This window comes from Lactuca serriola, chromosome 5, assembly GCF_051521515.1.
Source record: "Lactuca serriola cultivar US96UC23 chromosome 5, Lser_US96UC23_V15, whole genome shotgun sequence".
NCBI classification, from domain to species: Eukaryota; Viridiplantae; Streptophyta; class Magnoliopsida; order Asterales; family Asteraceae; genus Lactuca; species Lactuca serriola.
In genome coordinates, this window is record NC_136412.1 from 191,193,078 (window position 1) to 191,220,245 (window position 27,168).

The 27,168-nt window shown below is 40.2% G+C and overlaps 1 protein-coding gene across 1 annotated transcript; it reads right to left on the reverse strand.

Annotated features, from left to right (window-relative positions):
• Positions 1-16,878: 16,878 nt before the first annotated feature.
• Positions 16,879-21,297, reverse strand: LOC145050051 (uncharacterized). Its single transcript, XM_078998368.1, has 5 exons — positions 21,169-21,297; positions 20,611-20,751; positions 19,972-20,184; positions 19,124-19,533; positions 16,879-16,936 (listed from the first exon to the last, which is right to left on the reverse strand). The coding sequence occupies exons 1-5, from the start codon at positions 21,295-21,297 to the stop codon at positions 16,879-16,881; spliced, it is 951 nt and encodes a 316-aa protein (XP_078854494.1).
• Positions 21,298-27,168: the final 5,871 nt, after the last annotated feature.

Here is a 27,168-nt window from a genome sequence, read left to right on the forward strand (position 1 = left end):
GGTGCGTTGGGTTTTGGGTGGAGGAAATTCGCCTTTGGTCTCTTTAAGGTCATCAAGAGAAGCTATCATTCTCATGCTTCTCCTGCTCTACTCCAATAGGATAAGGTTTTCTCATCAACCCCAACTTTGTTTATCAACAAATTCCCTAAAAGTTCGGATTTAATTCATATCATTTCAAATTTATTTATGTTTCCTTCATGTGTATTGTACGTTTTAGAGAAATATCTCATGTATTTTTAAACCACGTGAGTAAATGTTTAGGTAGGCATAGACTTGTATATAAGTTAATAGAAATGTGTGTAATATTATTTAAAATGGGTTTATAGTAAATAGGAATTGTTTGTTTTTTGAATTTTGTAAATATAACTATTAGACGTAAGATAGTTTAACGATCACATTTCGGAATTGATCTAATCATGAACTAATACATTTTGGTGTGACTGGGTAAAGGTAAGTAAGATGTTGCATGGACATGTTCAAGCCATGATCTTCTTAATACAATGACATGCCTAATCGATTAAGGATGCTAGATAATCGAATGCCTAATGACATGATCAAAGAATTGCTACACAACGTGCATCTCTTGTTTTTATGTGAAGAGTTTAATGACTTGCCCGACTACATGTCCAATGGCGTTTAAGGACTTAGGCAACATTTGTAATCAACTTATAAGTCATGTTGAGCCTCTGGCAGCTAAAAACATTTTTCCAAAAAATTTCATACCATGACGACTTTTGGAGCAAAGGAAAGTGAGGTTCGTTTAGGCATTAAAGAGGCACATGTATCATCTACTTTTTTCTCATCATTTCTCATACTCTTACTCTATCTCATCTCATACTCTATCTATACCTCTTCTCACATTCTTCTCTTTTCATCTCTTGTAACACCCAGAATTTAAAGGAGTAATCACGGAAAATAAAACCTCATTTTGAAAGGTCTACTCGTCGAGTTTAAGGTATAAACTCGACATATAGGAGTTAGGAGTCACGCGCATTTTCGAAGATCAACTCGACGAGTTGGAGGGACCAACTGGACGAGTTGGTCGCTGTTTGAGAAACCCTAAGTTCGGGGTTTTACACCCTATTTAAACAACTTAAGCTCTAGGGTTTGGCCTCATTTCCAGCCTCCAAGTCCCAAACCCTAGCCACGAAACCCTAATCCACTTGTGAGAGTTTTTGAGCCATTTTGTGCATTCTTGGTGATTCTTGAAAAATAAGACACTTGAAGAAGGAGCAAGGAAGAGTTGGAGAAGAGTAAACCCATAAGTTTAGCTTCATTTCTGGTTCATTAGAGGTATAAAACTCCTATCTTGTCTATAATATTCTTAGATCTCTTTATCTTCACTTTTATGGGATTTCTTGTTCAAGAAGCATGACCTTTGGGAAATGGACGTCCCAAGTGAGTGTATCATCAGATCTAGAACCATGGAGGGCTTCCATGGCATAAAGATGCAAACTTTATGGCCATTGAAGCTCCATGCAAGCTATAGGATGTCATTTTGACATTTTAAGCCCCAAAAGGCCATGCATGGAGATAAAGGCAGAAACTTTACGTGTTCAAACGATGTCTAGGGTCTAGATCTCAGTTTGTATGCCTTAGTTCGAAGTATAAATGGCTTTTGGATCAAGATCTAGATCTTGAAGAATTAGGGTTTGAGCTAAACCCATTAAAGGAAGCTATTAATGGGTAAAGTTGGAAACTTTACCCTTAAAAGGAAATTTTTCAGTGTATAGAAGAAGTGTGGAGTCCAGATCTGAAGAGTAGGAGCTTAATCCATTAAGAGGGGCTTAACAGACTGAAGAACTTGGCGAGTTCATGAGAGAACTTGACGAGTTGTTCTTGAAATGTCCTGATTCTGAAAAGGAAAAAACTCGACGAGTTGAGGGAGTACTCGACGAGTTGATACGAAAAAGTCACAATTCTAAGATTCATGAGAACTCAACGAGTTGAAGAGCAAACTCGATGAGTTGAGTCAACTTAGAGCGTTGACTTCGAATTTGACTTGGACCTTTTAGACTAGAAAAGCATTATTGGGCTCTATGTTAAGGCCCATGCGGAGGAATGGGTCCCAATTGGAAATTGGGACATAGATTGGGCTTTTATGGATATTATGGTTGTGGACCTTAATGGTTTTGGGCTTGGGCCTTAGTTATGGGTATTGTTGGGCTAGGGGTAAAATGGTCATTTTACCCAAGATTGGATTATGGTTCATGGTTTAGGACTTAGTTGCTAATTGTATATCGTGTTGGAAATTGTTAGTTTGGGAAGCCGTTAGGGTAGCAACTAGGGAGTTCGGGCAACAACTTCAACATTCAAGGTGAGTTACCTTCCAGTAGGAGTGGGTCGAAGGCACCAATGTCGGCCCACTAGTATTAATTATAATTGAGATGATTGTCTTTGTGATAATTATATGGTATGCCACTATCTGTTATGCTTTATGTGCTAGTATGTTATGTTATTATGTGATAGTGGTAGGAGGGGTAGGTTAGACCCTGTAGCCGGTTGAGATAAACCGGAGGGTAGGTCGGGTACCCAGATGTGCCTGACAGTATGTTATGCTATGTTATTATGTGGTAGAGATAGGGGTGAAATAGTCCCCGGTTACCGGTAGAAAGGACCGAAAGTGTAGGTCAACACCCAGATATGCTAGGCAGTATGTGATTTATGTGTATATGTAACGATCCAAAATTTTAAAGAAAGTTTTTCACTTTTAATTAATAAAACATAATTTCTTAAACCATGAAATCCCAACATAATTATTTTCAAATCAATGATTCATTACAACTTATTCAAATCATCATAGTGTCCCCAAACCCTAACTGTGAAAGAGAGAGATAGAGTGCACGCCGCGCCATCACACCTTGCCCTTGCCCTTGGGCTCAGATGTACTCGAAACAAATCAACAACCTGTAAGCGAAATGCTTAGTGAGTTCCCCAGAGCATACCACACACAACACATACACATATCCTGCTAGCTAATTAAAGCTACACACATATCACATAAGCCATGCATACACAAAACCTGTAAAAGTGTCATGGGCTACCCCACATGTTCTTACATCCAATGTCATGGGATACCCCACATGGTCTTTACCTAGGACTGCCATGGGCCACCCCACATGGTCTTACATCCAATGTCATGGGCTACCCTACATGGTCTTTACCTAGGACTGTCATGGGCTACCCCACATAGTCTTACATCCAATGCCACGGGTTCCCCTGGGGTCTTCATGCAAAACACACAATCACATATCATATCAAATCACAAAATGACTAACACATATATCATAATCACATTATGGGCCGGCCTTGGTGCCTTAGACCCATGGGTATGGTGAGAAGACTCACCTCTGACTGCTGAATACAAAAGCTGCTCTCTTAACAGTCTGAAACCTCTCGAGCTGAATAACAATAATAATCAATGTTAGGACCTAAGATTAGGCAAAAGGGAAAACCCAAACTCCAAACCCACCCATGAGGCCCAATTATCCTTCCCTTGCTATTGGGCCCAAAATCCAAGTCCACAAATTCTAATGGGCCTCTTGAACCAATAAGGCCCAAATAATATATCCATGGCTCATAACAGATAAAGTAGTCCATAATTCATAGAATACACCATGCCCAATAATCTAATGAGAACCAGATAGCTCAAAGGCCCAAAACAGATTCGGCCCATCTGCACCACGTACGCTTGGCGTACCATCCTAGTACACGCAGCGTACTGGGACTGGGACTACGCGCGGCGTACACTGGGTTATGCCCAACGTACACCCAGTTTGAGCACTTTCTCCATTAAGTGCTTAATACACGTTTCCTTCATGTCACACCCCAAAACCAAGAACGGCGGAAACGTTCCGGGGCGGAGGACGTCATGTATAGTATCACAACACAGTAAATGTAAATAAGCAAACAACATCATCCATTGCATTAAATATATAATTTTAATACAAGTGTGTTGTGTACAGTTATAGACACCAAAAATAATGAAACACAAAATAATATGAGATGAGTCTTGAATGCACTCCATCTTCTCAAAAGCTGGCCTCGGTACCTGTCTACTGATGACCTGAGAATACAAGTTATTTTGAAAGAGTTTATCAGCATTAAGCTGGTGAGTTCATAAGTATTTTAGTGTCAATGTTTCTTGTAAAAACGTTTGAACCTGTCTCAATGTATAAGTTGTAAAAATGTAAGTAAATGTTTGAAAGTGTTTGTAAAAGTTTGAATCACTCAGAAAATCCTATATTTTCTATAAAAGTAACCTTCTACCAAGGCTAGGCTGTTTTGTAAACTTTTCTGTTGTAAAGTGTGTGATTACCCAAATATAACTATCATTTGTTAAAAATATAGTTTGTACATTAATGCTTAAGTGAGATTATCACTAAAATATGTAATGGGTAAATCATTGTAGTACTGTAGCTTTGTATATTAAGACTACTGCTGTACTAAATACTACTACCTTAAACCGGATTTATATTAAGGTATATTGTGATTAATTGCACCATGCTATCGACTGATAATCAACGACATAATGAACGGTCGTAATAAGAAATGACGTTTGGCACCCGCAGACCTGCAGGTCCGGCTGTAGCTAGCAGCAAGGTGTAGGATAGTCAATCCAGTATAGATCTATACGCAAACTCACGCTCTCCCTCCAAGAGAATTCTGGCTACAACTCGGGCCATGACATTTAAGGCATGCCCGATACAGTGGATCACAATTGTTAAGTATTCATGTATATGTATTGTTTCTCGTATATCTGTATATGTATTGTTTCTCGTATATCTGTATATGTATTGTTTCTAGTATATCTGTATATGTATTGTTTCTAGTATATCTGTATATGTATTGTTTCTAGTATATCTGTATATGTATTGTTTCTAGTATATATGTATATGTATTGTTTCTGCGTTACCCCGATGGTAACCAGCTAATGATGTACTGATGAGTATGAATATGGAAGTACTTTTATGTCTATACATGTATATATGATATATAAGTAATATGGAAACGACCTTCGGATGGTCACCCGAAATCCCACCAGACCACATCCAAATCGAGGAAAAGGAAATAGGGCGGATGGCCTTCCTAAGCCCTTTAAACATTATTTATATATCTATACATATATGGGCATGCAATTGGATATATAAAAGCATAAATAAGTTTTCATAAAACATTTGAAGCAGTAATATAATTTCAAGAGAAGATCGACTTGATGTCGATCTATAAAACATTTTGAAGGCATAAGTTGATAAAACAGTTTAAGTATAAGAAGCATTTGTTGAATCACAGTCTATAATTAAGTTTGGATAGTAAAACAGTTTGTAAAACATTTCAATAGTAAAGCAGTTTGAAAAACAGTTTGAACAGTGGTAAAAATCGTTGTTTTCCTAGTTATTAATCACATGTGATTAAATGCAATCACATGTGATTGAAGCAATAACTATAAGTATTTGACTTGTATTCCCCCCCATAAAGTATTTAAAACACTTAAAATCATTTCAAAGGTTGATTCAAGGGGTATGAACTCACTTGTGGTGAGTCGTTTGAATTGCAGTGTCGGCTACCGTGCTAGGTGACAAATGGAGACTGGTTTACACGCACGAGCCTAGTTATCATATAATAAACATATATATAACTAATTAGACATATAATAACTTAAATAAATAAGTTAAGACACTTAGAAAACATTTAAACACTTTTATGAGTGTTTATGGTTCAAATGGTTGCATCTAAGTTGCTACGGGACAAGGCAAAAGGGTTTGAAACATCAAATAGCCTTGTATAGGAGTTCACCATCCAACAAACCCCACACCTTGGAGTTTACGGCCATAAACTCATAGGTTTATGGCCGTGAACTCCTCAAATGGTGTTTTTGGGTGTTTTGTGGTGTTATTTTGCATCTAGAACACTCCTAGCTTTGTTGGAATAACACATGAAGTAGTTTTAAGGCTCTAGAACACTCCATATGGGAGTTTACGGCCTAAGGTCCTTCACCTTAGAGTTTACGGCCGTAAACTCTAGGAATTTAATTGTTTTGAGGCACTTAAACATCAAGGATTGCTTCCATGAATTTATCTAAGGCTAATGGGGGCAAGAGGCACACTTTGGTGCCTTCACTTGGAGTTTACGGCCCAAGTCATGTTCCTTGGCCGTAAACTCCTTTCAAGGAGTGGTTTTTATGTGTTATACTCTCCATTCTAGTCCCAAGGTTTCAAGGTAAATTGTCTAAAGGCTTAAGGGTTGCTTGGAATGATTTTTGTCCCACAAAAAGGGGTTTACGGCCCAAGGGAGTTCCTTGGCCGTAAACTCCTAGAAACTTATGGTTTTTATGGGCTTTTGATGTTCTAAACAAGAACAAGTACTAGTAGTTAAAGTCCTTAAGCATTTGGGGAAAGTTTTAGGGCATTTAAGCCCTTGAAAAGGGGTTTACGGCCCAAGGGAGTTCCTTGGCCGTAAACTCCTAGAACTTGTGTTTCTTGGATGCTTTTTGGCCTATAAAGATCATATCCTAACTCCTAAACAAGTTGTCTAACAAGGAATCGGGACTAGGAAGCATTTATGTTCCATTTTGGAGTTTACTCCCCAAGAACGTTCTTGGGCGGTAAACTCCCGGATCTTGATATCTAGACATGTAATTTGTGTTAATGAGCATCTAACAAGTATTGAAACACACTTAGAAAAGTAAAATCACAATATGGGATGAAAACCCGAAGATCCGTCAGAGAGAATATGGCTTTTCTCTATTTGGAATTGTGAATAATGAATTAATTTAATTCAGAAAACTATTTATAGTCCGGGAATATTTTGACAGAAAATGTTTTTATTCCTGATGTTGGACTGTAACATTCTGAAACTTGAAATGCCCAAGTTTCACAAAACCAGGAGTATCCACTCTCCTGATATCATCTAAAACATAAACCCTAATGTACACAAACTTGTTCGGAAAAGCTTGAAAATCACAGAAACTGAACTAGCTTCTATTGAATAGATGATGTTCGTACAAATGGAAATTTCGGGTTGTCACACTTCACGTCCAAAAGCCAAATCTAAGTCTGTAAAGATGTCCTAAGGCATACAGTTGGCAACTTTATGCCTTTGCATGTCTCATACACACCCAACTTCTCCATTAAGACCTTTCTAAGGTCTTAACCCATAAATGAGGCCAAATCTCTCATCAAGCTTCCATTTTTATGATGCTAAAGGACCAAGGGACCTCAGCCCTGTCCTTCTCATCTTCTGGAGTTGCTTAACTCTCAATGGAGCTCCAAAATCAACCAAAAAGGGACAAGATAGAAAACCCTAGCTAAATCTAGAGATTTAAGATGAAAGATCCAAGCTTTTTACCTCCAGAAGATTTGTAAGATGACTATGATGCACGATCTTGAAGCACCAACTCGTTTCAAGCTTGAATAACCACTTCTTCTTCTTGGTATGAACACTAAAAGGGCCACAAATGCACTTTTGAAGCTCAAAAATGGTCTCACAAGTTTCTCTGGAGTGTAACGGCGTTCTAAGGCAGTGGAGGCTCTCTAGGGTTAAGTCCAAGGGACTTAAGGTTGCTTAAATAGGTCTCATGTCCGAAAATTAGGGTTTTGAACCCATGGCGCGTACGCCCGGCGTACGGCTTGCTACGCCTAGCGTACCTCTAGTTCCTCCGCGACCAACTAGGCGTACTATGATAAGCGTACACTTAAGTACGCCCAACGTACTCAAAGGACCACTTATGCTAAAATGTAATTCTTGAGGGTTTCAAGACATACCAGATTTAGGGTGTTACAACTCTCCCCCACTTGGACTAGACTCCATCCCCGAAGTCCGTAAATGCAAACAGATCGAGGTAATGCTCCCGCATCTCCTCCTCCGGATCCCAAGTCCATTCGAAGCCTTTTCGGTGCTGCCATTGCACCTTTACCAATTTCATTTCCTTGTTATGAAGCCCCTTTGTCTTCCTGTCTAAGATGGCGACCGACCTCTCAACATAATTCAGGTGCCCATCCACCTGAATGTCATCCAAGGAAATAACAGCGGACTCGTCAGCAACACACTTCCGAAGCTGAGACACGTGGAAGGTGTTGTGAATCTGACTAAGATCCTCTCACAGCTCTAAACGATAGGCCACCCTACCGACCCGAGCCGTGATCTTGAACAGGCCTATGAACCGAGGCCCTCATTTGCCCTTCTTCTGTAACCTGGTAATTCCTTTCCAGTGCGACACCTTCAGCAATACAAAATCTCCCACCTGAAACTCAAGATCCGAACGTCATCAATCCGCATAACTTTTCTGATGGCTCTACGCAATTCGCAACCGGCCATGCACCTGCTGAATCAATCCGGTAGTCTTGAGCACTACTTTAGTGCTCCCCATGACCCGATGCCCAACCTCGTCCCAACATACTGTTGTTCTGCACCTCCGACAATATAACATCTCGAGTGGAGCTCGATCAATACTGGCATGATAACTGTTATTGTACGAAAACTCTGCCAGTGGGAGGTATGTGTCCCAACTCCCGCCAAAATCCAGCACACATGCACGGAGCATGTCCTCAAACGCCTGGATCATCCTCTCACTCTGACCGTCAGTCTGAGAGTTATACGCCGTACTGAAATGTAGCTGAGTGCCCAATTCCTCGTGAAACTTCTTCCAAAACCTGGAAGTAAACCGGACATCCCTTTCGGAGACTACATACATGGGCACCCCGTGTCTAGCCACCACCTCCCGAACATAAATATCGGCCAACTTCTCTGCGGATATACTCTCGGAGATCGGAATAAAGTGGACACTCTTTGTTAGTCTGTCTACGATCAACCATATAGCGTCCACTCCCCTCTCCATCCTAGGCAACTTGGTGATGAAGTCCATGGTGATTTCCTCCCAGTTCCACATGGGGATGGGTAGTGGCTAAACCTTGCCATGAGGCCGCTGATGCTCGGCCTTGCCCTTCCTACAGGTCAAGCACCGCTCTACGAACCCGGCGATCTCCTGCTTCATGCAGGGCCACCAATAACTTAACCTCAAGTCCATATACATTTTCGTAACTCCTGGGTGTATAGAGAACTTGGACTTGTGCGCCTCCTCTAATAGCCTCTCCCTCACTCCCCTTGTCACTGGTACCCATACCTGACCACATTGCGTCAAAAGGCCACGGCTATCCTTAACAAACAAAGGATATTGTCCCTAAATTTTCTCTATCTTCCAATTCTCTTTCTTTGCCCCCTCGACCTGAGCCTCCCTGATCATATCCAACAATGGCGAAATCACGGTCATCCTCATACAAATGTCCCTAATCGGGGACCCCCACCGTCTTGCGGCTCAACGCATCGACCAACACGTTGGCCTTCCCTGGGTGGTATATAATCTCGCAATCATAATCCTTCAGCACATCCAACCACCTCCTCTGCCGCATGTTGAGGTTCTGCTGATCCATCAAATATTTCATACTCTTATGATCGGTATATATATAGTGAACCGCACACCATATAAGTAGTGCCTCCAGATCTTGAGGGCAAACACCACTGCCCTCAATTCCAGGTCATGAGTGGGGTAATTTGCCTCATGACGCTTCAACTACCTCGAGGCGTAAGCTATCACATGCCCCCTCTACATCGGTACCGCACCTAACCCTGAGATTGATGTGTTGCAGTACACCACCAAATCATCTAACCCCTCAGGTAGTACTAGAATCGGAGCCTCGCATAACCTCTGTCTCAGGGTCTCAAAAGCCATCTGCTGATCCACACCCCACCGAAAAGTCACATTTTTCTTGGTCAAGCAGGTCAATGGCACGGAAATCTTGGAGAAATCCTGGATAAATCTCTGATAGTAGCCCGCTAAGCCTAATAAACTTCGAATCTCTGATGCATTCCTCGGTACATCCCACCGCATCACAACCTCAACCTTGGCTGGATCAACCGAAATACCCTCCCGATTGATGACATGCCCCAAAAATTGTACTTCCCGCAACCAGAAATCACATTTGGAGAACTTCGTATAGAGTTTCTCCGCCCTCAGGGTCTCTAATACCTCCCTCAAATGTTGCTCGTGCTGCTCCCTGGTCTTAGAGTAAACCAGAATATCATCGATAAAAACAATCACCGACCGATCCAGCATCGACCTACACACTCTGTTCATGAGGTCCATGAACGCTGCTGGGGCATTGGTGAGTCTGAACGGCATCACCACAAACTAGGGGTGAGCAGAAACCGCACCGCAACTAAAATTAACCGCATAATCCGCAACCGAAAAACCGCAACCGCAATAAAAACCGATGGTGAGGTTTTCTGTTTTTCAAAACCGCAAATTTGCGGTGCGGTGCGGTTATTAGTTTTCATAAACCGCAAAAAAAAAAAAAACTGCACCGCACCGCATATATTATATACAGTTTTTTTATTAATTATTAATATATTAAATATTAAAAATAAGACAAGTTTCATGAATAAAAGATGGATAAAATACTAGAAGACAAAAGTGCTGGTTTTTTCTTATGTTTAACTTAGAAAAATGATGAAATTAGACAATTTTAAGATATTTATTGTTAATTACTATTGATTTGACGTTTTAAGATATTAGTTGTTTGTGATTTAAGTTATTTGTCTTATACCTTATGGTTCTTTTTATTATTATTACAAGTAATATGTTTGAACTTTTAAATTGTTTGAGCTCTAAACTGTGGTTAAAAACATACAAAATAACAGCACCAAATCCATGCGGTTAATAACCGCAACACAGAAAAACAAAACCGCACCACAAAAATAACCGCCTAACCGCACCGCAAAAATAACCGCACCATGCGGTTTTGAAAATGGATTAACCGCATTTGCGGTTAGTGGTGTGGTTTTGGCTAATAATCGCACCGCGCTCACCCCTACCACAAACTCATAGTGCCCATACCGAGTCCTGAAAGTCGTCTTCGGTATATCCTCATCCCGAATCCTCATCTGATGGTACCCAGACCGAAGGTCAATCTTGGAGAACCAAGACGCACCCTGAAGCTGATCAAACAAATCATTGATCCTCGGCAACGGATAACGGTTCTTCACCGTTAGTTTGTTCAGCTCCCTATAATCGATGCACATTCTGTGCGATCCATCCATCTTTTCACGAAAAGAATTGGTGCACCCCACGGGGAACTGCTCGGGCGAATGAACCCCCGGTCCAGCAGTTCCTGAAGCTGCGCAGATAATTTTTGCATCTCCTATGGTGCCAACCGATATGGTGCCTTCACTATCGGGGCGACACCCGACACCAAGTCAATGTGAAACTCCACTTGCCTCTCCGGAGGCACTCCTGGTAACTCTTCGGGGAACACATCCCGAAAATCCTGTACAACCGGAACCCTGCCCATTTCCGTCACGACCTCCAATCTCGTATACGAAACATAAGCCAAAAATCCGGTGTAACCCTGTTGTAAAAACCTCCTTGCCCTCGCAGCCGAACAGAGGGTCAGTCCCTGCGAGGCCCTCTCACCCTGAATAACCAGCTCTCCCCCACTTGGGGTTCGAACCCTAACTAACTGGTGCTCGCAATCTATCATGGCCCTGTTAGCCCCAAACCAGTCCGTTCCGATAATCACTTTCAATCCTCGCAACGGTATCGGAACTAGATCCACACAGAACCTCTCGCCCAGCACGTTCAGAACACAACCCTGATATACCCTCGCCGCACTAACAATACGATCATCAGCAATCTCTACCTCGAGCGGGGAAGCCAAGGTCCCCGACGCTAGGGATGACATTTAGAACCGGAAAACCGGACCGGAACCGAAACCGTTAGAACCGGAATATATAGAACCGGTTCCGAGTTTAAAAATTGGCTTTATCCGGGTTTCGTGTAATCCGGGTTTGGGTCCATCGGGTCCGGGTAAACCGGGTCTAAAAACCGGAACCGGTGTTTGGAACCGGAACCACTTTTAGGGCCGGAACCGGTTTTTGTGAAACGTTTAAAAGATGCATATCTCATTCGTTTCAACTCGGATTGACATAAGCTTTTTTCCAATATGTAGTTTAGAGTTTGTACATGATTTTAGACTATAAATTTGCCATTTTTAGTTTTATATTCATTGACTTACACTCCCCCAAAGTTGTGATATCAAAGCTGGATTTTTTAGTTTTTTAGTTTTTTTGTATTCCGTGAAAGTTTTAAAACACGTATATCTAATTTGTTTGAAGTCGGATTGACATGTGGTTTTTTCCAACATGTAGTTTAGAGTTTTTACATGATTTTAGAGTATATATTTGCCATTTTTAGTTTTATATTCATTGACTTACACTCCCCCAAAATTTGAGATATCAAAGTTGGAAGTTTTTTGTTTTTTAGTTTTTTTGTATTCGGTGAAAGTTTTACAACATGCATATCTAATTCGTTTGAAGATGGATTGACATGTGGTTTTTTCCAACTTGTAGTTTACAATTTGTACATGAGTTTAGACTATAATTTTGTCATTTTTGGTTTAATATTCAATGATTTATAGTCCTCCGAAGTCGGGATATCAAAACTAAAAATTTTCAACTTTTCAACCATTTGTTTTTGTAATTTGTATTCTGTGAAAATGTTAACACATGCATATCTCATTTGTTTAAAGTCGGATTGACACGAGGTTTTTTCTAGAATGTATTTTAGAGTTTTTACATGATTTTAGACTATAATTATGTTAATTTTGGTTTCTTATTCAATGATTTACAATCCCCCAAAGTTGGGATATCAATATGAAAATTTTCAAAATTCAACTCACTAAGTAGTAAGTAATTACCAAAAAATTCCGGTTTTTCCGGTTCTAAACCCACTTTATCTGGTTTCAACCTACCCACTTTGATGTTTCCGGGTTTTCCGGTTCTAGACCCACTTTACCCGGTATTGTACCCGGAACCGAACCGGAACCGGTTCCTATATACCGGTCCGGTTTCTGGTTCTACAAAATATCGTTAACCGGTTACGGGTTTTTCGGGTCCGGGTCCATCCGGTCCGGGTTTGGACCCACTTTCATCCCTACCCGGCACGTCCCCAAACTTCTTACTAAGCACAAGAGACACAAATGACCAGGTAGCACCCGAATCAAACAAAACATGAGCAGTCATACCATTGACCAAAAATGTCCCTATACAAACATAATTGCACATAAGTCATACAAAATAATAAAAGTAGAGGATAATAAACACGTACCAGCCACAACGTATGGCGCGGTCCAAGCCTCCTCGGTAGTCAGCTGACACGCACGGCTCTTCACGGTTGGGGCTTCCGCCTTAGCAGGCCGGCAATCAGTGATCCTCAGTGTAGCGGGCGCAGGTGCCGCCATTGCTCCTCCCCCTCCCTGCAACCTTGGACAGTCGGCCTTTTTATGGCCAGTTTGGTTGCAGTGGAAATATATCATGCCCTTCTTGGGACAATCCCTGCTCACGTGGCCCTGCTGACCACAAGAGTAACATCCCGACATCCCAGCTGTCCCGACACACCCCACTATGAAGCCTCCCACACTTGGCACACCGGCCCCGACCCTTCTGGCCCCTACCCAAAGAATCAGAGGTCTTAGGCTTCTTAGCCTGACTTCCTGCTGCCTATACCTGCTCAGCCTTCCACTTCTTGCAAGTATCCAACTCCATCTCCCTCTCACGGGCCTTCTCAACCATCTCATTCAGGGTCTTGCACCCCGTAAAGCTCACAAACTCCCGGGTATCATCCCTCAACATGGAATGATATTGGGTCCGCCTCATCTCCTCATCGGTAGCATACTGGGGGATCAACAAATCTCGTTCCCGAAACTTGGCGGTGATCTCCGCCACAATCTCGGTGGTCTGCTGCAAGTCATGAAACTCTCTCACTAGTTGTTGCACCTCAATAGGCGGAGCAAACTCCGAATCAAACCAACGAACAAACTCGACCCATGTCATATCAGCCACTCCGACTGGCCCCACCTGGCTAGTAACCTCGCCTCACCAATCTCAGGCCCTGTTTCTCAGCATACAAGAAGCAAATCCCACATTTGCCATATCCGAGCAAGAACTCGTGCGCTGGGCGTTCTCGATATCTGCCACCCAAAGTCGGCTAACAATGGGGTCCCTGGCCCCGAAAAACTTTGGCGCCCCACACGCCTTGAACTCACGGAACGAGGGAGTTCGGACCGCAACCTGACTCGCAACAATCTCAGCCCTGAATGCCTTGAATCTCTCCTCCGTGATCTCCGGCATGCCCTCCTTGACCGTCCCAAAAATGACTGGGGTAGTGTCAAGGATGCTCGTGGTAACCTCAGCTGCGATAAGCTCGTGTAACCTCTCATCAATCACATCGGTAGTGTCGCCTAACCCTGCCCCGGATCCAGATCCCGATCCTGATCCCCCTGCTCCAAATCGTGTCATCACCATGCTGAACTGAAATGTCATAAATCACAACGATCAGGAATTCCATATAAGGGATCTTCCCACACCGATCCTCCTTGAAGTCGTCAGATCTAACAGTGCTTCGGGTACAGGTCTTGTGCTTCTAGTAGTACGGGCCTAATACTACCTTCCACACCTACCTGTACCTTTCCCCACTGCTCTACCTGATAACTCCAATTCGTCCCACAACCAAACCATATCTCACAATTACCGCGTACATCAATCTTGGGCTGCCCCAAGATTTACTATACTCATATCAATCAAACCAATCATAATAGGTTGCCTTTATGCATGCAAATTGTACACAGAAAGAGGATCAAATAGACTTTCGAATAAAAGATTCAACCCTAGGACCACAACCAAACAAGGAACAGGAAATAAGGCCAATCAATCATTCTGAGGCTATAAGCTCCTAACCATATACAATTTTAAAAGCATACACATAGCAAGTTCCTTATAATCAACAAGGCTCAAATATCGGTATAACATGGCTAACATATTGGGGAACTACTTACTTGGCTCGACTGATCACGCATGTTGCACTCTCATCTTCTCATTTCCTTTTGAAACCCCTTTTATGTTACTTTTCAAAACAATTTTTACATATTCCTTTGTTTGAGTCCTGACACACTCAAGAGTGTGCCCGAATCCCTCAAACCAAGGCTCTAATACCAACTTGTAACGACCCAAATTTTTAAAGAAAAATTTTTCACTTTTAATTAATAAAACATAATTGCATAAACCATGAAATCCCAACATAATTGTTTTCAAACCAATGATTCATTACAACTTATTCAAATCATCAGAGTGTCCCCAAACCCTAACAGTGAAAGAGAAAGATAGAGTGCACGTCGTGCCATCACGCCTTGCCCTTGCCCCTGGGCTCAGATGTACTTGAAACAAATCAACAACCTGTAAGCGAAATGCTTAGTGAGTTCCCCAAAGCATACCACACACAGCACATACACATATCCTGCTAGCTAATTAAAGCAACACACATATCACATAAGCCATGCATACACAAAACCTGTAAAAGTGCCATGGGCTACCCCACCTGGTCTTTACCTAGGACTGCCATGGGCTACCCCACATGGTCTTACATCTAATGTCATGGGCTACACCACATGGTCTTTACCTGGGACAATAGTTTTGCGAGCAAGTTCATCCATGATCTTGTTCTCCATGGCGAGATCAGCCTGAAGTTTGTCTAGGCGAGAGGAGACAGAAGACATAAGAGCAGCTTGATCAGATTGAAGACCGGTTCGGATCGACTGAAACTTCTCTTGCTCAGCCTGAAGAGATTTGTTCATTAATTCAATGGCAAGGTTGAGCGTATTGGTGTTGGACTGTACAACTTCCTTAAAAGAATCCAATTGAAGTGTAGCATTGGAAAGAAATTGGGCTACATCTTCAGAGGCTTTTTGACAAGATAAGGTGGAGGCATCTACAGCTTGAGTTGCCTTTTGGATAGTCGCATCATGCTATTTGAGAGTTGTTTCAATGAGGGCACGAATAGCAATGTCTTAGTAAGCAGAAGTTGAGGAAGAGGAGGATGAAGCGAGCAGCTTGTCAAGTTTCTCGTTCAAATCTTTCAAGTGTCGCTTTGTAAGAGGAGCATCATCATCATCCTCACTCGCAAATATATATGGACTAAAGTAGTAGGATTCAAAGTCATGTTCTTCACCACCAAGAACAAGGCAAGAATCTGATGAAGGGGATGGGGAAATGCGTTTGGTAATAATATGGGTTTCGGGTTCGGGTTCTGAGGTACGTGCCCCCGTATCAGATATGTTGACACGAACCATAGGTTCGGGTGTAGTGGTTGTTGTTGAAGTAACTTGGGTGAAAATTGGTGGAGGAAGAGGTGCAGTAGAGATAGGTTGAGAGATAGTAGGTGGTGGAAGTGGTGCGACATAAATCGGAATAGTAGTATGAGATGGAGAGGTAGGAGGAGTTGGAACAGTGTCTTTAATTTGTACCTCAGGAGTTGGAGAACGTGGGGGTGTATTTCCTCTTGGAGAGCTTTCAAGATGAGCATCTTCGCCTACACCTTGATCTTGATCTAACGGAACAAAATCTGAATCACTAGACGAGGCAGCTTTCGGTTTCTTAGCCATCTTTTTGATCTTTTGCTTCTTATGGGCGGAAGAAGGTTCTTTTTCCGCCTTGCGCTTTTTGGACGAGGCTGCCTGTTAGGATTTCCCTTCAACATCCTTTTTTCCTGATCAGGTTTCTTTCCCCTCTTTGCGGGTTTATCAACCACCTCCAACGCACTTTGTATTTCAAGAGTTAGTTGCCTCGGTCCTGTAGGTTTCGATTTCCTATAGTCATCCATAACTTTGCTCTCGGCTGTGACACACCTGTACATCGATTCAGGGATGGAACCGACAAACATGAACTTTGTGGGATCAGATACAATGATTTTTGTCGTGTGGAAAGTCGCAATTGAAGATTTTAATGCATCCTCCATGATTGGAATTTGAAAGTGCTCTATTGCTCGGTGAGTAATCAACGTCCAAAATCTTCCACAAGAAATTTCGGAGTCTTTGGTAGAAGAATTGAGACTCTGCACCAGTTGAGACCAAACCAAGGATCCATAATCCAGATTAATCCCATGGTAAAGACCATAAAGAATGGTCATAAATCCCTTGCTCGCACCATCAGACCCAGCAACCGGTTCTACTAATCCTTTGAATAGAAGAGTGAATAGGCCATTCTACTGAGAAGGCAAACATGACTTCTTGAATTTCGTCACCGTGGTTAGCACATCGGTGTAACCCATACCATAGAACATTGCAAATAATTGGGTGGTAGTGATGAAATCAAGAGCGATGACGGAGGCATCTGAAGCAAGCCCTAACAGAGAACAAAAACATGCTTTTGAAACTGAGGACTTGTGATTAAAGATCTCAAAGTAGATCCTCTCCTTATGTTTTCAGAGTCGCAATAAAGTGGAATCTTCTTCATGTTAAGGCCATAATCTCTTAGTTGACTTTGGATCCAAATGACCTGGGAAGTGCAAGATGTTGCAACGATATATTCAGCTTCGGCTATAGAGAGAGAAACACATGTTTGCTTCTTGGATTGCCAACTGACAAGTTTACTATCGAGAAATTGACATCCGCCTGAAGTGCTCTTTCGGTCCAGACCACATCCTCCAAGATCAGCATCAGAGAATGCTTGTACGAAGAATCCTAATTTAGTAGGATACCATATACCAAGAGAAGAGGTTCGTTTCAAATATCTGAAGATATTCTTAACAGCCACCATATGAGGTTCGCGTGGATTAGCTTGGAACCTAGCACAGTAACAAACAGAAAACATTATGTCTGGTCGACTAGCTGTTAGATACATAAGAGAGCCTATCATTTGTCGATAAAGAGTTATATCAACAACCGGTTTCTCCAAAGATGGTGTTAACTTCGTTCCAAATGCTATGGGCACCTTTACTTTGGCATCACCCATCATGCCAAACTTCGCTAGCAAAGTCTTCGTGTAGGCCTCCTGATTGATAAATATGCCTTCGGGTCCCTGTCTAATATTCAAGCCAAGAAAAAAGTTAATTGGATCCATTGAGCTCATCTCAAACTTAGGTGTTGTTTGTTTTTTCTGAGGCAAAATACATGCAGTCTGCTAACCACATCTGTAGACCTCTGCAGTAGAAGAGGTGGACCAAACGTATGTTTGCAGTCTAAAAAAAGAAGACTGTTTGTTTTTTTAACATCTGCGGGCTACTAAAATAAGCTGAAATCTAAATAAACTGATTTTTTTTAAACTTCAAAGTGATTTTTTAATATTTTTATAACCTTGTTATAAATAATTAACGAATCTAGATCAACTTTTATGTATTATTGTATAAAAAATAAAAATAAAAATGGTATGAATTAACGTATATATTTGATAAAAACCAACAACTTTGGTTGCAAATTTATAACTAAACATTATAATTGGTGATCAAAGAATTTGATACATAAATCAATGGAAATAAACTTCGATTTTTTCAATTAAAATCCATTAAAAACGTACCATAAATATTTTCTCGAGAAATTGACGATATTGTATTAAATAATGTTTTACAAAATTTGGCAAAAAATATAAGAATATATATTATGTTTTTTTTTCATATTTATATAAACAACTTCAATGACTATTATTGTAATAAATATTTATTTATAAATTTGTCAAAAATACCATTTTTGTATCATCGAACGTTTTTTTAAGTTTTGTATTTTTTTTTTCAAATTGTTTATCATTAATAAAGTTGGAAAAAATATAAATAAAAAAAACCTTAAAAAAAATAAAGATATATATGTTTTTTTAGGCTAGAAGATTTCTGAAGATGTTAGAAGACTCTGTCTGGTCCACATCTGCGCCAAGAAGAGGGCGCGCAGACATTTTTAGGTCTGCAGTCTTCAAAAAAACAAATAGTCTGCGAAGGTTAATGTCTGCGCGGCGCAAACAGAAGAGGCCGCACAGATATGCAGACAAAAAAACAAACACTACCTTAGTCTCCATCAACTTCCTGAATTCAGCTGTTAGGCTAGGATTCGTGGAACCGAAGATGATGTCATCGACATAAATCTGAACGACCATTAAATGGTCACCTTCTTTCTTACGGAAGAAGTTTGGGTCAACCGATCCTTGTTTAAACTTTTACATTTTTAGAAAATGAGTAAGGGTTTCATACCAGGCTCTAGGAGCTTGTTTCAACCCATAGACGACTTTATCAAGAATATAGCAGTGATCAGGGTACCTTTCGTTCACGAATCCTGGCGGTTGCTCAGCATATACGGTCTCCTCTAGTTCACCATTTAGGAATGCACACTGGACATCCATTTGAAATACCTCAAAGTTTTTATGTGCCACATATGATAGAAAGATTCTCACGGATTCTAACCTTGCCACTGGAGCGATGGTTTCTTCATAGTCAATACCTTCTTCCTGACAATATCCCTTCACAACCAGCCTCGCTTTATTACGAATCACATTCCCTTCTTTGTCCATTTTACTTCTGAAAACCCATTTTAGGCCAACGATGGATGCATCCTTTGGTGTTGGAATAAGTCTCCAAACTCGATTTCGCTCAAAATCATGGAGTTCGTCTTGCATTTCCTGTACCCAATCTGAGTGATCAAGTGCAATGTTAACCGTTTTTGGTTCTATCTTTGAGACGAACGAGTTAAACATGAAAAATTCAACCTTAGAGAACAGAGCGGTTCGCTTCGCTTTTGCTTGAGACCGAGTAAGAACACCCTCAGATGCTTCACCAATTACTTGAGTTTTAGGATGATCTCTTGTCCATTTAGCGAGAGGAGGGTAGTTCGGATCACATGTTGGATCCAATTCAACATTAATTTCCTCTTACAATTCCGATTGAAAATCCGAATCACCATTTGAATTTATTCTCCCCCTCGAATGATGAGACAACTTCAACATCAGGATCAGAATGCTCCCCCTCTAAAGAGACGTCTTAAGACTTAGTTGGTGAATGATTTTCCTCTTGAAAAGATGAGTCAGGGTTTTCTGATGTCGATGAACCCTCCCCCTGGAATATGCAACTTTCTTTTGGAGTTCGCTTGGACCTGGTTGTTATGTTGGTACGTGATGTTCTCTTTCCATTTCTTTTGCTTCTTCATCTATAACTTTCTTCAAGTTGTCTATCTTATTGTCAGCTAACTTTAACTCATAATTTATAGCTTTCTCTTGTTCATCAAATAGCAACAGATATTCGTCAAGTAGATTGGAAATAGGGACCGAGAATTGACCTGAAGCTGGAAAGATTTCGTCTGTTAGTTCGTTACTGGATTGAAGTTTCTTCACATAATCATCATCAAAGGTGACATAATAGGTTTCTTCAATTTTCTTTGAACGCTTGTTCAGAACCCTATATGCCTTTGAGGTTAGTGAGTAACTGAGAAAGATCCCTTCATCTGCCTTTACGTCAAACTTGTTTCGGTTCTCTTTTGAATTGAAAATAAAACATCTTTAGTTGAACACATGGAAGAACTTGACGTTCGGTTTGCGATTATTCAAGATCTCATACGGAGTGATGGAAAAGCGCTTGTTGAGGAAGGATCGGTTCTGGGTATAACATGCAACAGCTATAACATCAGCCCATAAGTACAAGGGTAAAGAAGCAAAGCTAAGCATGGTTCAGGCTGCTTCACACAAAGAGCGGTTTCTCCTTTCAAAAATTTTGTTTTGTTGTGGAGTATAAGGAGCTGAGAAATTGTGAGTTACTCCCTTATCAACCAGAAATTCCTCGAATTCTAGATTATTGAATTCCAGCCCGTTGTCACTTCTGATATTTCTAACCAGCTTTCGTAATTGAAGCCCCACTTGCTTCATAAACGCTTTCAGCTTAGGAGTCGCCTCTGATTTCTGTTTAAGAAAGAACACCCAAGTGAAACGTGAAAAGTCATCTACAATAACCAGAATGTACTTACTACCGCCGATGCTTTCGATTGCTGAAGGACCGCACAAGTCGATGTGTAGTAGTTCTAGTGGTTCAATAATATTTGTGTTAACACGAGTATGATGACTCTTTCGGCTTTGCTTTCCCATTTCGCATGCAGCACACAAGTGTTCCTTATCAAATTTGAGAAGAGGAAGTCCTCGTACATGATCGCCGATTACCAACTTGTTGATGTCTTTAAAGTTGAGATGTGAGAGCCTTCGGTGCCAGAGTTAGCTTTCGTCAGAGTTCGCTTTTGTCAAAATACATATTGTTGGCTTCCATCGAATAGGGTTTAGATTTAAAGGATACATCTCTCCTTTTCGTTTGGATTTCAACAGGACAGTTTTCGTCTTCTTTTCGACAATTTCAGAACCTTCATCATCGAATAATACTTTTAACCCAATTCCCACGACTAGTTGAGAAACACTGATGAGATTGTGTTGTAGCCCTTCAACGTATGGAACCTTCATGATTGAGAATTATCCATTTGTGATCATCCCATAGCCTTTGATTGTGCCATATGAATTATTACTGTATTTGACACAACCACCATCCTTGAGGGACCGAAACTCCCTTAACTCTTCCTTCCTTCCTGTCATGTGACGTGAGCAGCCACTGTCAATGTATCATTCGTCGTCAAACTGCTCGTCACTTATAACCTGAAAAAATTAAGCAGATTTAGGAACCCAAAGTTTCTTGGGTCCTCGTGAGCCTTTTACAGGACATGGAATAGCAACTGAAAGATCAACCACATATGTTCTCTTTATTAGTGTGGTTTCATCTTTTCGTTTAATGGTAAAAACTTTGATTTTGTTATTTTCTTGATTTGGTTTGCCTAAAACTAATTTTTTGTTTTTGCTTATATTTTTAGTTAAGGCTATCTTTAGATTCCTAGGGTTAGCTAACTTCTTTTTGACTTGAACTTCAGGATTCAAGACCAGCTTTCCCTTTCCTTTAATATCCCTGACTGGATTTGGCTTCGGTTGTTGATTGACTTTAGGACCGAAGCTGGGTTTTCAGTTCATATTCCTACATGATTTAGCACCGAAACTGTCTATTCAGTTTGTTGGTTTGCAAGACTGACAGTGAGTGCATGGAGTGTTGTTCGTCTGAGGGCCAACTTTTGCCGATGGATTCGATACTTTGTGAACGTAATTAGCATTTTGGGAATTCTAGAATTGCTTTCTCTCTTTGAGATTCTTCTGATATCTTCTGTTCCTTTGACGTGCTTGCTCAGCAAGTTGCTTTTGAGATTTGTGAATGTTCGCTCTTGGTTTTGGTTTGTCTTCACAAGATTCGCTTGGCGATGATCCTCCAGATGCTTTTTCCGTTTCGCTTGGAATATCTTTCGTGCCACTCGTACTAGGCTTATCAAAGCTTGACGACTTGTTAAGAGGTTCAGCTACATATCTACCCTTGACCCTCCATGAGGTTTGCTCCGACAGACCTACTATTTCGTCTGCATTGTCAATGGGGGCTGACCATAAAAAGTTATCACATCCATTAGCATTGTCTTCATCAACCAAGGAAGTTAGTTCAACTGTTTACTTTTTGGTAACTCCAGTGGTGGTATAAACTTGATTAGGTACCATTTGCACTTTTTTGAATACCACTGCGTTTTCTTTAAGGACTTTGGATTTGTCCTTTGACATACAAGCGAAAGCAACCGAGTTTTCATATATGAGTGGTTTTGCTTGTTTGGGCTCGCTTTTGAGGAATTCAGAGCAGTCAACCTCATCCTCTACAGAAATTTCACTCATATCGGTGTCCTCATCAAATTCAGAAGAATTTTCAACATTTATTTTGTTTTCTAAACTCAATTTGGTACTCATCGAGTTAAATTTTTGCACAACTTTGGTCTTTATGTTTAATTTGTCATTTTCGTCCAACAAATTCCTAAGCATGTCCTTATGGTTTTTGGACTTTATAAAGGACTCAATTTTGTCTAGACCTATTCTGTAAGCATCCGAAATCTCATCTGATGATACAATTGAATCACAATTGTAGCAATCTACATCCGCTTCATCCTCCTTAAATTCAAGAAATGGTAAGATCATTTTGTGAACCTTTTTGCCAATATCACAATTTAAGTGCAACTGAGTAATATTAGAGTAAAGACGTTTAGCTATTAAACACAAAATATTCCGTTGTTTTAAAAACTTTAAATTGTCTCGCTGTAAATATATCAGCTCATTTCTCGTCCTAACTAACTCTAGTTCCGTCTTCTCAATCCACATTCTTCGCTCCTCACTTTTGGTCGTCATTGTGCTAAGTTGATCGGTTAAGTTAGCATTTGTGAGGCGAGTTTGCATTAGGCTTCCACTTAAACTAGAGAACTTAAATTTTAAATCGTGTAATTCCTTTTCATAGTTTGTTACAGGTATATTAAGTGATTCGAGAATATATTGTACTTTCTTGATCAATTGATCGCAGTCGTTGATCCTTTTGCTCACAGGCTTGGCCGCAAAACACTTGTCCTCCTTCTGATTCGCCTTGTCATGCTCACCTTCGGTTGTATATCCCCTCATCTGTGACACTCCAGTTGTCACCACTAAGCATTTTCCTGCGAACTCACTGTTATCCTCTTTTGCCACAAACGCCTTACCATGCGAGGGTTTACATACCTCCTCGTCTTCTGAGTCTGTAGACCAGACTTCCACGCCACCGAACTCATCATCCATGACATTCTCATGCACAATCAAAGCATTTAATGAGTTGTTAGTAGTTTTCTTCTTCTTAACCTCCTCCAGCTTTCGCATATAATACGCTTCATCATCTTCACCCTCCTTCTTCACTAACAACTTTCTTAGCATGCAGTCTTTGGAAAAGTGGTTTTTGCCATGACAAAAGTTGCAGTCATATTCGGAGTCTCCTACCAGCTTGCTCTCCTTCTTCTCTTCTTCTTTTGGAGGACCACTTTTGTTATCCTCTTTCACTTTATCTGAGTTGTAGCTTCCCTGCCAGTTTCGGTTCTTGGCAACAGGAAACTTTTTGCGAGAAAATCTCTTTGGGTTGGAAACCATCATAGCATATTCTTCACTTGTCTGATCGCATTTTGACATCTCTGATTCGTCTTCATCTTCTGCCACATTCTTTGCCTTAGAGAGAAGGGCCAAAGATCCCATACCAGACATTACTTTCGCTTCTTTTGTCACAACACTTTCGTGAGATTTGAGAATACCCACCATCTTTGCCAGGGAATATGATTTAAATTGCTCATGAGCCTTCACGTTTGACGCCACAGCCATCCATTCGGGTCTTAAACCGTTTAAAAACGTGACCTTTTGTTTAATCACTTCTCTTCCAATACCGTGCTTGATCATTTTGCTCAACAGGTGATTGAAACGATCGAAAGCCTGAATGAGTTTTTCCTCCGGCTTTTGTGGAAAGGCATCAAACTCTGAAAGCAATAAAGTTTGGATGGAGTGTTCCAGGTCTTCATCAGTTGAGTATAACTCCTTGAGTCTATCCCAGATCTCTTTCGTTGTGGTGCATGTGCTAACCAGACGAAAGGTATCGGATTGCAAGGCGAACCTTATCATTCTCATTGCTTTCACGTTGCACAATAACTTTTCTTTTTCGTCTTGAGGAATCTTCTCCACATCAGTCAAGAGTTGGTTGTATTCCTTTTGAGTCTTTATTTTTCTATTTGTTCCAGAATGAACAAAATGACCCAATGTTATTGTTTCCCATATAAGATAGCCATTGTCTTCAGAACCGACGACGTAGTCTTCAAAGTGATGCGTCCAAACTTCATAATCCTGAGTGTAAAGAATAGGAATCCTTGTTGTGGATCCAATACTGTTGGAGATATTGATCGGATTGGTTTGAGAATCGTCAAGAGACATGATGATCTTTTTAGATATCTGCTAAGAATCAGACTTGTAAAAGCTAAGTTAGGGTTTTATCAAAAGCAAAAGACAACGTTAACTGACAGACGATGGCTCCTACAGGTTTGATAAAAGCGGAAACCCTAAAAAGATTCTTTCAACAGAAGAGATGCGTATAAATTACACAGTCTCCTGCTCTGATACCAATTGATGAGAATATGAATCTCTTAGATTGATAGATTCAACAGATAATAAATAATGATAACAAGAATGGAAAACAATGAACGCAATAATGAATCAAACGAGTGGCGAATGATTAACATGCACTATCTCAGAAGAATTCAATATGAATTGCTACTGTAGAGATGAGTTAGGGTTACAAAACTTGATAATCAAAATAAAGATCTAGAAGCATTAACAATATAATGCATGGATGCACTATATATACAAACCCTAACATTAAACACGGGTGGACAGACCCAAATCGAGAGTACATAATGGACCGAACTAATAAGGCCCAATGGCCCAACTCCTTAGACTCAACATGATTCTTAAGTTCATGGGCCATGCTCCCTTTGATAACTATCCTTTAGAAGTATACCCTTTGAGTTTGTGTGAACCGAACTAATTGTATGAGACAATGAGGATGACAAGATTGGTCCATTTTGTAACACCAACTTCGTATATGATACAAAACACATCTATGACACTAATAATGAATGTGAAGCTGTTAAACAAAAATTTTCTAAAAATCAAATGACATCTTTACAGTTCGTCATTATGAAAATCAACGCATATAATGTAAACGATGGTTTTTGCATTTTTCATAAACATGATATTTTGCCCAAGGCTACTCAAGAATTCAGATAAGAAGTAACCAGTTGGTACATCGATGAAATCTTTGATCGAGTGTTGTCTTGTTTGGTACATTCATCATCTGTTTACATAGTGGAAGTTGTGTGCTTTTTAGAAATCATGGTTGAGAGGTATTTGAGATGAAAACTCAAAGAAAGTTCTTTTCAATGCAGAGTATTTTCAATATTCAATACAATTTGAAATTTTAATTTATTAGGATTATTTGATTGCAAGGGTTTTTTTCATTAAGATTTATTTTGATTAGGTTAACATGTGGTTCTTTATATACTAAGAGGTGTTTAGCTAAACTTATGAGAAATCATGAGCAAATTTGAACTTATAAACTAATAAGTTAGTGATCTCTTATTTATAGATTTTAACTTATTATTAAAATAAATTATTTTTATTCAAACATATTTTTTAACTTATATCGTAAAAGACTAGTAATTTAAAAAAAAAAATAAATAACAAAAAAAATAATACAAAAAACTTAGCAAACACCCCCAAAACCTCGTAACCGCCATTAAAAAAGATTGGGTCAATCTCCGATTTAGGGGTGTTTTTCAGTTTACTTTACTTTGAAATCGAATAAGAAATAGCCGACGATGATGCTAGGAAATCGAGAAATGTGAAGCGGTTTAGTGCTAGGAAACCAAGAGTTTTGGTTTCATTACTCCTGATGATGGCGGCCAAATCTGTTCATCAATTTTTAGAGTTTTGATGAGACAGCGGAGCATCTAGCGGAGAACGGATCAATCTCAGGGAAGTAGTTGCCGAGGTGGCGGCGGCAGGGGTGGAGATGATGGTGATGGATACGGTGGTGTCGGGTAGGGCCTGCTGTTATATCATACTCCCACGCTGATTGATTTTACATATTCTTCTATACAAGTTTTGTTAATGTTTAGTAGAAATTACAGTGAAGTTGTTCCAGTGCGTTTTTCAAATAATTATGTAATGAAAATAAATGCACAAAACATAAACATCTCTTTATTTATCTCGACTGCATCAACGGAGTCTTACCAATTACTTCATCATTATCATCATCAATTAGTGCAATGAAAATAATCCATCACCTTTGTTGCTGTTATTGCAATTCGATATAGTTCCCAAAACTGGTTTGCATTTGCAATAAGTGGAATAAATACATATGTTTATTATACATCAAAATATATGAGAATTTCACACAAATCTTCATCATATGGAACACTTCAAACATCAAAATCAGAAGTAGGGCAGCTGATAGAAGAAACTTACCCCTATACTTCTTCACCTCAACTCTGCCTTTCTTTATTTAGAGAGATTAGAAAAGGGATCCAACTCTACCGTTTTTTGCAGTTGATCTGTACAAAATAAGCTTCCACAATAAGCAACAACAGATACTAATAATATTATAGTATCAAATATATCCTTAGATCCAACATCTGATTACAATAGCACAAAAGGGTTAAGAGGTATTGTGAATAGCATCTTGCTTACCTAAACTAGCAGTTCTAAGAGGATCACCATGAAGGTTAGTTTCTAGGACTGGAGCTGCGACCACTGATAGATCATCTATCCCCTCCAAATTTTTGTGAACTTGTTCCTTTAAAGCTTCCACCATACACTGCAAAACATATTACAAAATGTTATTTTATGCTAAAACATGAATAGGGTTTA